At 42.2% G+C, this 13,763-nt stretch overlaps 1 protein-coding gene across 1 annotated transcript; it reads left to right on the top strand.

Annotated features, from left to right (window-relative positions):
- Nucleotides 1-81: 81 nt before the first annotated feature.
- On the top strand, nucleotides 82-10,751 carry PSEN2 (presenilin 2). Its single transcript, XM_010180022.1, has 10 exons — nucleotides 82-281; nucleotides 976-1,199; nucleotides 2,160-2,301; nucleotides 3,176-3,243; nucleotides 4,023-4,243; nucleotides 5,087-5,185; nucleotides 6,682-6,759; nucleotides 8,363-8,482; nucleotides 8,821-8,939; nucleotides 10,596-10,751. The coding sequence occupies exons 1-10, from the start codon at nucleotides 138-140 to the stop codon at nucleotides 10,749-10,751; spliced, it is 1,371 nt and encodes a 456-aa protein (XP_010178324.1). The 5' UTR covers nucleotides 82-137.
- The last annotated feature ends 3,012 nt before the right edge of the window (nucleotides 10,752-13,763 follow it).

Raw genomic sequence — 13,763 nt, forward strand, 5'->3', positions numbered from 1 at the left:
ACTGTGTCTCCTCCTCAGACTTCCAGTTGTTTGCAATGCTGTGCTCACTGTTTCTCATTCCTTCTGCTCCGTTTGTCCCTTCAGCCTTGAGTAGCGCTTGGCCGTGCTCCTTCTGAGTGCTCCCCAGGAGAGTGACGATGATCACATTCATGAACAACTCAGACAGTGAGGAGGAGCCCTGCAATGAAAGAACATCCCTGATGTCTGCAGAGAGCCCACCAGTGCCCTCCTACCAGGATGGCCTGCAAGCCTCAGAAGCAGGGGAAGCGCAGGCACAGAGGGTAGGTGTGCATCCTTCCTGGGGAGTGAAGAAGTGGGATAGGATGATGAATGTAGTCCTGCTACCCTCCATCCATCCCAGCAGACTAACATCTGGGATTGGCTTTGGCCAGTGTTATTTCTCTGGTGTCACACTCAGCCAGCAGCAGCAGTGCTTATTCCAATCTACTGTGACTTTCCCCCCCTTTTATCTCTATATATACTCCTCCCTTTTCCTTCCTTTTGGTAAAGATACAGGCTGTTAATCGGTACCTGATGCACATATGACTCTTGCAGGATATCCTTTTCAGCCTTCTTGTTTTGCCAGAAATGCTTTGTCTGCTCTGGTCAAATACAGCAAACGTTGGAACAGAATCTAGTTCTGCTGCCAGCAGAGCAGCAGAGTAAAGCAAGCACAGTGTTGCTGTGGTAGGAGGAACTGATCAAGCTTCTGCCACCTCGGATGGCATTTCTTCTATCTCAGTTCCGTGCACCTTGCCCTTCACGTACATGTGTCCCTCTGTATATCTGCACTTGAAGAGGGCCTTAGATATTCATGGTTTTGGTTTAAATTCTCCACTGCAGCCTGTAATTAAATTTCTAATTGTATTGTTCAGTTGGTACCTTTCTAGTAGGAACAAACTGAAATATGATGGAATGAAGCTTTGAATACAAAGTAAAGAAGTGTCTTACATATTTGCTAATATTTCTTTTCAGAAGAGGCGAACAGGTAGCAGCCGTAACCCTAACCATATTGCTGATGGAGACATGTCTGGTGTTCCAGTGAGAGAAAGTGCCTTGGAAAATGAAGAGGAGGAACTGACTCTGAAATATGGAGCAAAGCATGTAATCATGCTCTTTGTGCCTGTCACCCTTTGTATGATTGTTGTCGTCGCCACCATAAAGTCAGTGCGCTTCTATACGGAGAAAAACGGGCAGCTGTAAGTGGGGTCTTCAAAACAGCCTCTGAGTACATGGGATCCCTAGCTTTACATACACGTTCCACACATGCATGTCTGTACACAGAGCGATGCCTTGGCAGGTTGAGAGAACCTTTACACAGCTAAAGGTGGCTGTTTAAACAAGCACCTTACTAAAGTATGCTATGTTCATCTGTGTAAGTTTTTCCATAGCTGCTTTATACTGATTCGTTAGCACTGTCATTAGCCTGTGAGCAGTGTAATGATGAAGTTGCTTCATATTGCAGCATAAAAGGCCCACACTGAACTCCCAGTCTGTTCACCCAGTAGCTGGCAGTGATCAGGGAATAGCATGTTCATTTGGATGAGTGTCTCATTTCCTGATGACATTTCTGGTTCCTAAACACTCATGGTGTGGATATGTAATTCCATCCAGTTCTTGGTCACTGCCTGAGAGCACTCCTGGGGCTTCACATGGCGGGTGGAGAAATGGGGACTGTGGTCCCTTGAACTGAACCAAAGGAAACAAAATAGTGTGTGTGGGGGGTGGGTGTGGGGGATGAGAATGGATAAGAGAGTCCAAGACACCTATGAAGTGGAAAGAAAGGGTCCCCCCCTTTTCAGGACAGGTTCTGGGATGTATCCTTATAGTTACCATGAATTGGATCTAGAGCATGCAATAAAAATTTGTGGCCTGGAGAAAAGTTACTAAACTTAAATGAAGCCATTTATACTCTAGATCTTTTTGTTTAGAGCTCTGCCAGCCACAGTTTCTCTGTAGGAATGTGCTTTTGATGGAGACCACTAAGCTTTAGTTGATAATTAACTGGAACCCAGCCCCTTCAGAGGCTACATCTCGTGTTTGCTGTCCTTGGCAGTTACACCTCCCTGTCTTTTCCACACACAGAGAGGTCTGGTTTTATCTTGGGGCAGACAAAAGAGAATATATGTACTTTGTATGGCTTTTGCTTTCACCTGCAGGATCTACACCCCTTTCAGTGAGGATACCCCATCTGTGGGCCAGCGTCTTTTGAACTCGGTGTTGAACACCATCATAATGATCAGTGTCATCGTTGTAATGACCGTGTTCCTAGTTCTGCTCTATAAATATCGCTGCTACAAGGTAAAGCTGTCATGCTAGAGCCTTTTCCACCTGTATGCTGTGAACCTGAGTTCAAATGGGGCTTGCTTGTCAGTGAGGAATACAAGCACTGCACTGGCGAGTACACAGGAATCGTATTTTACAGAAGCCTTTGTCGGTGGTGGTAGAGCTGTGCCCCCGAATATGCTTTGCTGTTATTTTGTCACTAAGGGTAAGCTCTTAAAACCAAGACCTGCTACTTTGTGTAAGTCAGGTCTGAGTCTTCTCTATCTGATCAAAAAGTTTTTTGCAGTTTGTACTTACAGATTAAGTTGTACCATTTACTGCGAATGCCTTCTCCTAAGAAGTTTCAGACAAGCTTTGTGGGAACTGGTGTCCTTCCTGCCTGTGGAGGCTGTGATGGAACACGACAAGGCTTGGAGGGAAAGGCATGTTCAGGTTTTGTGGTGCCCAAGGAGCTGTTGTATGTGATACCAGCACAGTGTTTGAGCATTGGCCATTACTGCTTTTAAAATTTGGCCCCAAGATGGATTTATTGTACAGCCTTAGGCAAACCTCTCCTCCTCCCGACCAGGCAGAGAAAATGTGCTTATCTTTCTAAGCTGAGAGCCAGTATGGATACCCATGGAAATGGATAGGAAACACAGTAAAAAAACCCCTGAGATCAACAAAAACAAACACCAAGGGATAGAATATAAAATGTAAGAGTTTGGAAGCAACTGTCTGTACCTTCTCCCTCACTGACAATGGGGAAGGCAGTCTTTGGAAATTAAGAGTAGGAATGAAGGAGGAGACTGTTGGACAGTAGGAAGCTCTGTCAGTAGTGCATGCAACACTGTGACCTGTGTGAGTGAGAACAGCTCCTTCAATCACTGTCTCTTCTTGCCCTTGATAGTTCATCCATGGCTGGCTGATCCTGTCCTCTTTGATGCTGCTCTTCCTCTTTACCTACATATACCTGGGGTAAGTGGGAATGGTGCAGGCAACCTGGCAGTTCAGGGCTTCTTCATCTCTTTGCAGAAAATCCCCAAGTTGAACAAGTAAACAAATGTCTCCCCTTCTCCAAATAGAGGTTTGAAAATTGCTAGCATGGGATAGCTTTCTTTTTAAAAAAATTGGAAATGAGGTCTTTAATAGGCAATGCCTGATTTCACAGTGCCTACTCTACAAAAATCACTGGGAAGTGATACCATGAGCATGAAATGAACAGGCTGAGCCTTGTGGTACAGAGGTACAATTATACTTTGAGAAGCAGGTGGAAAGAGACTTTATGTACCGAGCTGGTTCTCTGATTTGCCTTGCCTTTTTCTCAGACTACATCACTTCAAGCTCATTTCCTTAGCTCACAGCTCGGATGGAACAAAACTTCTAACCTGCTGGTGATGCTTGTGAAACAGTGAGCGTCATGCATTTGGTGGGATGACTCTTTACGTGACTGTCTGCTGTGAAGTGGTCACGTAGCCACAGGCCTATGCTCAGTTAAAACTTGAAATCCCGCCTGCTCAAGCCCTTGGAATTGTTGTTGACCTCAGGACTGCGCGCACAGCGCGTCCATCTCCTGCTGAGGGAACAGCTAAGAGCAGTAGTTGGCCGCAAGGCGGATTCCCCTTTCAGGATGAAAGCTGCTTCTATCCTATTTCCTCCTGGTGTAATGGGAGGTTTGTTTGTTTACCTACAGCTTTGACATGCTTTGTATGTCAGTTGTTTTTATTGCTCAGCTAAATTTTCTTCTTGTATTCCAGTGAAGTACTGAAGACATACAATGTGGCCATGGATTACCCCACTCTCATCTTAATAATCTGGAATTTTGGAGCTGTTGGAATGATTTGCATACACTGGAAAGGTCCCTTGCAGCTCCAGCAGGCATATCTCATTATGATCAGTGCTCTGATGGCACTGGTTTTCATTAAATATCTACCTGAGTGGTCAGCATGGGTGATTCTAGGTGCAATCTCCATCTATGGTAAGTCAAGGTTGTGACTCTCAAGGTGTGTATCCGAGATGTTACACTGAGGCGATCTCAGGACTGTGGATGTTATCCAAAAAACTACTTTGTGGTGCTAGCACCTTTAGAAAGAGGCAGATGGGCAATTAAGTTGACTCCCTGGTTTGTTTCTTGCTAACTTGTTCATGTAGGTACTGTACTCCTACTGTGTCTTTCAAAGTGGAGCATCAAGTCAGGGAAGTACTAAACTACATCTGACTGCATGGTAGGGGTGGTTGGATTTTTATCAGTAGCAACCTGATAGTATTGCAGGTTTTGCTCTGTTATGGTTATTGAGAGATCCTGGATTTTGGTATGACTTAAAAGTGTCAAGAGAACCTGCAGAACAAGACGTGGCTGGAAGGTAACATTCAGATTGGTGAGGAGTCCTGACAGAGGAGAGAAGATAAGCAAAGAGGAACTGGACCAAAAGCCTTCATTCATGTGAAACACAGAGTCAGCATACATAGCAATAGGTTGTGGAATGTCAACGAAGTACCCACACTCCTCCTCTAATTGAATGTAACACCTCGATCTAATGCTGTCATCTACTTTCAAAGAAATAATATGGTATTCTCAAGAGGCTTTTTATAGGATTAGCACAATGAAAACTTACATTAAGCCTTGGCGATGGTATTTTAAGTGAGCATCTTCAGGGACTAGAACAGCTGGAGTTACACAAAATGGCAGAAGCTGCGGTTCAGAAAATAATCAGTTAATATTGATAGATGTCATTTTGAGGGGAGAATAGCTTTTTTAAAGATAAAGAATGTAAAACGTGCATGACGGTTTGAGATGAGGTTGGCCCTTTTCTCGTTGCAGATCTGATGGCTGTTCTCTGTCCCAAGGGGCCACTGAGAATGCTGGTAGAAACTGCACAGGAGAGAAATGAGCCCATTTTTCCTGCGTTAATATATTCCTGTGAGTAAGATTAGAATGTTAATGTCTTTAACTAGATTAAACTCGCAACCTATTTCTGTGTCAAATCAAAAAGCACTATTTTAGTTTCTTCCTTGCCCTAAGACTGGTGCGCGTTTATGTTCTGGAACAGACCATTTGTAGAAGGCCTTGTTTATCAGTTACAGTGGTGCTAATTCTCATTAGCCAAAGGGAGCCCACATTTGCCTTATGAAGCTGAAATGTTGAAAAGCAGATTTATGCTTTTGTGAATACAGTGCAGAACATGCGCTTTTGTTCTGCACGCAAAAGCCTGTGTTGGATGCACAGTAGTGCTTGCAAAATCCTGTGATGAGATGAAGCTGGCTCAATACACTTATTCCTTGTACTTCACAGACACACTTTAAACGTGTGATGAGCAAGCATTGCTCATAAGATGAATGGCTATTTCCAAATGTTGAATGCTCAGTTGAGGATGCCTACAATCTGATTGACCTTTTTTTCCCCCCACGCTTTTAATGTTATATAAATGCTTTTATACATTCCAAACAGAGCTTCTGTTGGCTTCAGCTGACCTCCTTTTTACTGGAGATTCTGTTATACTGACCAGAGACAATCTAGATGAAGTCTCTCACATGTTTTAGTTAACAAGAGTTTCTCTAGAGGAGAATGCAATTCAACAAATAATAAATACTGAACAAAAAGTTCTTGTGCAGAATGTCAGTGTCTCCATTGCAAGACCACATTCTGTGGCTCTCTCTAGGTGCAGAAACATCACCTTGGCTGAGCTCATTGTGGAAAAGCAGGCACTGTGTTTGCCTTGGCTTATTTTGTTTACTTTAGCTTCTACAAAAACAGGAAGACTGATGCACACTTAAATAAAGAGCTGATTTGAGTTCCATACCACTGATTTCAGAATGGTTTATATTCCTTTTTATTTATCCTTAATTTAGGGATCCATGTCAAGAATAAACCCCCAAACATCCTTCAGTTGTTCTTGGAACCAAAACAAATAGCCAATATTTTGACAGGAGAGAAGCAAAACAAACAGGCAGAGAGAAAACTGGCATTCTGTCAACTCCTGCATATCCCTCGCTTGTGTGCTTTACCTTTAGCAGAACATGAGGAGTGAGCTGTGTATGGTAACCTCTGGTTACCTTTTGTACTACCATCATTTCCTGGGCAGTTGTTTTCTTTGAAGAGAAGAGTCAGATGCCAAGAAGAAATCAGAGAAGATGAGGACCCTAGTCCTGTTTTTTTCCTTTCTTTAGCCTATAGAGAAGAGTATACTGACTTTGAGCTATTTGTGCTCTAGGACTTTCTTAAATACTGAAGGGATGCACTGTCTTAATTTTCTCCCATCTTGCCTTCTAAGTGCCTAGGGAAACCACCTAAGATAGTTTTAAAAGTATTGACAGGGGCAAGGGTTTATATTTTTAGGGACTGCTAAATAGTTGGCTCCTCTGAGCTATAGTGACCGATGTTTTATGCAGCTGATTACTTTTCTCTCTTTTTTCTAGCTGCTATGATGTGGACAGTTGGAATGGCAAAGCCAGACACAGCAGCAAGAGGACCAAGTCAGCAGACATGGGATACAGGTTTGCTTGCAAGTCACTTTTCTATACGGCATGCTGTCCCATGGAAATAATGTGTATGTGTGAGACTGCAATTAAATGTAAGCACCTGAATCCTGATGGATGCACTTTTCTTCAGTGTTGCTACATTAGTTGCAGAACTTGGTGATTTTCTGAAACCTGCTCTTAGGACTGGCAGCAAAGATGACCTGATGATATAGGAAGCTCCAGTATTCAGGCTGCCTTTATTTAGAGAAACCAAACAGACCAATCAAACAAAAACCCAAACAAAATTGCTATCCAACACACACATTCAGATGTACTGAAGTCAAAGCTGAAAGCTGGTTAGTGGGGGTTTATATTTTTACTAGCTGGGGATGGTAAATTACACATAGGCTCATAAATATAATGGCAATGAGCTGGTGAACTTAAGTGTGTTGCAGTGTTTTGCATTCAAGCCATTGCCACGGAACCGACGTGCTTTCACCAAGCTGTAAGTGCAATATGGGTTACCCTGCCAAAGAAAATTAACATCTTTGCATTCACCCTTGGGCAGTTACCCAACAGTAGGTGGTGTCATAGCTGGTCATGTGGTGATTTTGATGCCTTTATCTTCTTGAAATGCAAGTTGAACTGCAGTTTTGAAGGTGATTGAATAAAATCTGACTTGTGGTGTTGGGAGGGTTTCCCATTTGGTCCCGTTGCACTTCAGAGATGACAGTACCTTTTTATGTTAAAGCAATAAACATATGCTAAGGCTTGATACCTGAATATGCTGCATATTTCAGCTGACATACTTACAAACTGCAGGGACACAATTCTGCTTTGAAACTGGGCACAGAGCAGGAGGAAACTACATGCTGAAGCATACAGGATGCCACTGTGGAAGCTCTTGTGTCCCAGATCACAGGACGCTCACATCTGCAGTGACAGCATCCTGTCAGACTGATGTGGACTGGAAAGTCTGTATGAGTGCTTCTGCAAAATAGGAACTGTCAGAGTACTGTATCACAGACTGGTTGCTTCCAAAAGCATTACCAAGGGCTCTGTTACATGTGTTTAACAGGACAAAAAAAAAAATTAAAATAGTGAACAACAAAATGTGTCCGCTTACTACGTGTGAACATCCAGCCCCAATGTCAATGTGATTCAGGGTAGAACTTTTCTCATACATGGCAGTCCTTTTAGTCATCCATATTTTCACACTACCAGTTAAGGAATATTTGAGCACCTCCACCTCAAAGAAGTAACAACGTGGGAGTGCATACTAAGTTTACTTGGTTTTACTTACCATTCTAGCCTATGCAGAGCAATGCTTAGTTCTGCTTATGTACTCACTTGTTAAAGCCATTAAACTCCTGGGTAGCTGCCAAAGAAGCTGTGAACATGTACCCTTCTGACTATTTCAAGTAATAACACATGTGTTTTCCTCTAATCCACTAAATGTCTCTGCGTGAACTGGTCCTGATGATCACACCTCCAAGAAATAAAGGGCAAGAATGCTGCTTCTTACCCATTCCAGAGAAGCTTCACAGAAGTTGCATTAAAGCAAGTTATAAATGTAGCTACCTCTTGTGTTTCTTTTTTTTTTTTTACTCGGCTTTTGTTCTGTTTTCATGGAACCAAGCTGAAGATGAGAGAGAGAACCACAGGAGCCCTTCACATGCAGAGTCTCAGGTGTCAGAGATGAGGAGTCCTGTTCCAACCCACCCCACCACTTCTTCCGAGGAGCTCGAGGAGGAGGAAAGTAAGGGAGTAAGCTTCATAGCTTGTTTGCAGTGTAGTTGGAGTTCAGCACCTGGTATTTTTACTCATTGTGGTTAAAACTCTTACCTGGTTTAGCCTAACTGCAGGTGGTTTGATGAGTTGTGACATGTTGAGCAACAAATATCTCGTGTCTGACTGTATTACTTCTTGCTGCTGCAGTATCTGTTCTGGGAGTGTGGTTCCAGTGACATCTCTTGGCTATGCGGATAATTTAAGCAGGAACCTTCACCTGCTCCCCAGGGGACAAGAATTTGCTCAGGAGGAAGCAAAACAGGAAAAGCGGAAGTAACATTTGTTTTCTTTTTTCACTTCTCTCAGGGGGTGTGAAGCTGGGTCTTGGAGACTTCATATTTTACAGCGTGCTTGTTGGGAAAGCTGCTGCCACCGCTAGTGGAGACTGGAATACTACGCTGGCCTGCTTTGTAGCCATTCTCATAGTAAGTCAGCAAGCTTTTAAGGACTCTGTTACAGCCTGTTTAGCGCAGTGGGGTTGCCAGAAGTACCAGCAGCTGAGTACTGCTAAATTTTTGCAGTGGGTGCACCTCAATGCATGCTGGCTTTTTAGGAGAAACTAACAGTGGATTTCCCAGGCCAGTGCTGCCTATAAAGACAGGCTTTAAACAGTTGCTGCAAGAAGATGAGTGATATGGGCTGAGAGGGAGAATTCCTTAGAGCAGAGCTAAGTTTGGAAGTAGTGGAGGTGAAACAACCCCAGTGAGAAACAGTTACACCTGTTGGTGTGCTTGCTTTAGTGTTAAAGATTGGGGACTTCTGTCAGCCATAAGAGTCAGTATTAGGAACTCCACATTGATTAAGTGTAGTTAAAAAGGTTAACTCCCTTTTGCTAAGGAGAACAGCTAAAAGAGGATGAAGACCTATCTTGTTCTTGTGTTCATGCTGAAAAAAATCAGGAAGGAAGGAGACTTAATCCATGGAAATGATCAGCAGAAGCAGATGACAATCACTCTGCAACTGCTAAAGGACTTGGTCCTTCAGATCTAATGACCACACACTGCTGAGCTTTCACCTAGCTATAAAATAATTACTGGGAACTTGCTGTTTACACCAGCATCCTCACAGAAACTAACTAGAAGGGCAACGGCAGGAGTTTTAGAAGGTCGAAGAAAATTAATTATCTTGGCCATGGAGGCCCATTTCCCCACTTAGATCCCAAGAATAGTGAAAGACAGAGGCTTTCACTTGTGAAGATCATGGATTAAAAAGCATGAGAACTAGAAGTGAACTAATGTAGGAAAGCTACACGCAACACTACCTCGCAGGTCAGAGAAACCTATAAGATGACCTAGCTCCATATCCTAAGATCTAGCACAGGGCTCCTTTGCTGGTGAAAATGCCCTCTCCTGTCTGTCCATGAGGCCAAATGCCTCATTCTGTTTCTTCTATGGTGCTGTGAAAATTTTGGGAGCCCAGTGTCTCTGAAGTTGTCATCGTGGAGAAAGAAAAAAGGGCTCAGATGAGAGAAGGAATCCATACTTAGGTGTACTTAGCCATACTGTCTACCCAAAATACAGAAAAGCTTTCACATATGTTTAAAAAACCAGATCTTGGCCTGTTACCCAGATAAAACTAGAAATCACCAATCATAGTAAGCAATACAGTCAAATGTACAGCAGTGGGTATTTTGGGTGGGTTTTTGTTTGTTTTCTTGTTTTTTTTTTTTACCCCAAGAGACCTTGAAAACTGGGAAGGTGTTAGAAGTACATGCTGCTGTGTATTAGTCCTCCAGTGAAACTCCTTATCTGTGCAGCTCACCAGGATTTAAGTGCTTTTATCTGCTGGATCAGTACTTCATGCATAATGGCGTAGAACAAAATGTAAAATAATCTGTAAATAAATTAACCTCTTGGGGTCAGGTGTATGTCAGCACTAGCTGTTTATACCACTTTCTTGACAAAGAGTTACGCTCAAGAGGTGTGGATAAATGTACCTCATAGCACTGGTAGCTCGGGCAGGCTTCAATTGCTCTACAGTGTATATAGCTTATTATTTGTATATTAGTTTGTTGATGACAGATACCTTTCTGGGCTTCTTACTGTATCTCCTTATGTTTTTTATTCTCTTCTCTCTGGCAGGGTTTATGCTTAACTCTTTTATTACTGGCTGTTTTTAAGAAAGCACTGCCTGCTCTTCCCATCTCCATCACCTTTGGCTTGGTCTTTTACTTCTCGACAGACAACCTTGTGCGACCATTCATGGACACCCTGGCCTCCCACCAGCTGTATATTTAGAAGTGGGAGTTAGAGGATTCATTTGAAAGCTTTGCTGTGAAGTATGGTACACTGTTTGGAATAAGTCATAAAGTTTGACACTTAGTGCCATATATTTGCAACAAAAAACACTAACTCTGTGACATGATGTGTACTAAAAATTGAATAGTTACATTTTGAACTGAGATTTTTCAAAGGACTCTTGGACTCCAGTGAAAAGCCTGGCTCGCTGCTGATGTCAGAGCATTACTTTTAGGTCATTTGATGCGCACACTGGCTGTTGTGAGCACAGAAACCTGTATGCAGCATGGGACACTGGAGAGGTGAGGGGTCTGATCTGTGCTTCCAGAAGCTAAGATGTTTTAGCCCTGGACTTGTGGTCAAGTGTAACTGTACTCAGGAATTGCTAATGCTTCACACTTCTGAAGTGCTGTTCAAACACGTGGTGCAAGTCTGTCATACTTGTAATCAGAAAAGCATAGCAGTCTGCATGCACACAACAGAGGAACGCGTTACACCTGGTTGTGAGCATAAGAGAAGTGAGGTTGAACTGGCCTCTATGTACACAACTTGCCCCAAATGCCTGGTTACTCTGACCTTAGTGAGACGCAGGGAGCCGTGATGGGTCTAGACAGGATGGCAGTGGGACGTTCACACAGCAAACTTCTGGATCTGAGTGCATCCCCTTCTGCAGCTGAAGGCCAGGCTGCCCATTCCAGCACATTAGGTCCTCAGTGCGGGAAGACAGAGACTTTTTACTGTCTCCTCCTGGCGTTTTGTCTTTTTGGAAATCTTTTTCTGGGTCCGTAGTACAATCCTCAAATTGCCATAAGGTGGAAATTACTGCACAACTCCAGTAAATCAGTTGAGCTGTAACTTCTTGTGTGTATTTCTGGTCTCATTTCTGTGCATTGCTGTAACCACTCCGAAGGAGGATTTACCTTCCTTTTATGAAGAGGTTCTTTTACACTTACTGAGACTTGGTTTATGTAGTTTTTGGTACTCTTTAAAAATTATTTTTTTTATTACAAATTTTAAAATAGCTATTTAATGTCAGAGGGACTCTTTTGGAAATACCCTGTCATAGTTTCTATCAAAATATGGAGGTGCAAACTTTAATCTGTTGTTACATTATTCTACGTAAGGCATCATTAATGCTAGGGATATTTACACGCCCTCAAGTGAGTTCATCAAAAAGAAATTAAAAAATCACAGTGCTTGTCTCCAGTAAAAAACACAGGTCTGACTGAACACTACTATTTTCTCCACCTTTTAAAGTAATTTTATTTCTACTCTGAGAGTCAGTTTTCTAGAAATAGCCAAGTTCTCTGATATACTTTTTTTTCCTTTTTACTTGAGTGTTTATTATGCAAACAAGCTCTGGGTATTTTTTGACAGCTGATCAATGCCAGTGTTTCAAAATGTAATATTATGCAAGGGTTTGTGAATAATGCAATGTCATTGAGAGATAGAGAATTTAATCTCTGAAAATACTTTTTAGATAAGGCTTTGAACTACGCATTTTTAAGGTAGTGCTTTTTCCAATAGACTTATTCAAGCTAATCTACTTTGATATTTAACAAGGACGTCACACAGGTGATTCAAACAATTTTTTTTAAAGTGTGTAAGGGTTTTTATGAGTTGTGTGTGTCTCAGTTTGGACAAGTGAGTGGTTCTTGCTCTTTGTTTAGTTTTCTGTCCTCATTTCTTACATTTGCAATGTTTGGACTTAACAGTTGCAGACAGAGTTAATTATTACTAAAAGGTATTTCCTTTGGAAACGTCAATCACTAGAGCTCTATCTACTGATTTTTAAGTTTTATGTGAGAGCTGGTTTTTCATTTTGTTTGGGTTTGGTGTGTTTTCATTGGCTTGTTTTTTTTTTTTTATAAACTAAAACAGTTATGGGGCCAAATCAGAATACGATCACTTGCAAACATGATTTTACTTTTTGCATTGCATGATGTAGAGAGGATGTGAAATATTTGTATGTACTAGAAGAAAAATCTCGATTTGACTTAACAAGGTTGTAGCATATTGTGAGAAAATTCTTTTTCTATGAAAGCAGAGTTGATACTTGAAGGAAACTGGGGTGGTACCTTCAGGTATTGAAGGATGACTACTGGAGCTGGTGGTTTTCTGTGGATTTGTGCTTGCCAAAGATTGGCCTTCCTCTGAACAATTTTACATAACTTACAAAAGGTAACTGAGCAACAGATTCTGTCCATGCAACAAAATGTATTGTCCTGGTGAATGATAGGAGTATATCGTGTTTATACTGGAGTGGTTTTAACTGTGTAAAAGTTCATGTGTATTTACTACAAATATATATAGATTCACTGTGTGTGTGTCTGTGTGTATATACACACACATACACACAAGTGTTAAAACGATATTGAGTGATTTCTCATCTCACTGGACATTTTCACCTGTGCATAAAGTAATGCAGCATGGCCTAAACTGTGAAAATGGAGAGGGTAGGACACTCCTTGCAGAACCATGCAGTGCTTCCACAGCAGCTCTTATGGGATACTCAAGGTACCATTCATAGAACCTAAGTTCAAGCTTTTAAGGGAAGTCCCCCAGAACAGTCAATCTGTGCTATAAATGTCATCTCCTTCTGGCTCACTGAGAGAAAAGGACACATTTGCAATGTGAGGTGTCTCAGCAAGGGCTTTATAAACACTGCTGAAGCTGGGCCGAGGGTTAATAGGTACAGCAAAGACACAGCACATGTCTACCACAGGCAGGAAAAGGAGCAGTGGTCTCCTGTCCCATACTTTCTTTGCACCAGCTGCAAGTGAAGTCTCCTCCATGGGGCAATCAGATGAAGTTAAATGGACCAACTTTCTTTGAGTAAATGTCACTCACTGGTGGGACTCTGGTGAAGAGTAGCTCAAGACCCAGTCCTTGCAAAACGAAGTAATTGGAGGTCTCCTTGCTACTCCCAGATCTGTAAATTTCTCTGCTTTGTTCTTGCCTCCCTAAGTACTTCGAGCTAATTGCACCATGTGTTTGTCTTCCTCCTCCTTG

Source organism: Mesitornis unicolor, unplaced genomic scaffold, assembly GCF_000695765.1.
Source record: "Mesitornis unicolor isolate BGI_N332 unplaced genomic scaffold, ASM69576v1 scaffold17302, whole genome shotgun sequence".
In the NCBI taxonomy this organism is placed as follows: Eukaryota; Metazoa; Chordata; class Aves; order Mesitornithiformes; family Mesitornithidae; genus Mesitornis; species Mesitornis unicolor.

What these genes read in the sequence shown, in the direction of transcription:
- PSEN2 (XM_010180022.1), top strand. Translation starts at nt 138, where the DNA reads ATGATCACATTCATGAACAACTCAGACAGTGAGGAGGAGCCCTGCAAT. An exon ending in ACGGAGAAAAACGGGCAGCT is followed by an intron (nt 1,200 to 2,159) that starts GTAAGTGGGGTC and finishes TTTCACCTGCAG; the next exon opens with GATCTACACCCCTTTCAGTG. An exon ending in GCTTTGTAGCCATTCTCATA is followed by an intron (nt 8,940 to 10,595) that starts GTAAGTCAGCAA and finishes TCTCTCTGGCAG; the next exon opens with GGTTTATGCTTAACTCTTTT.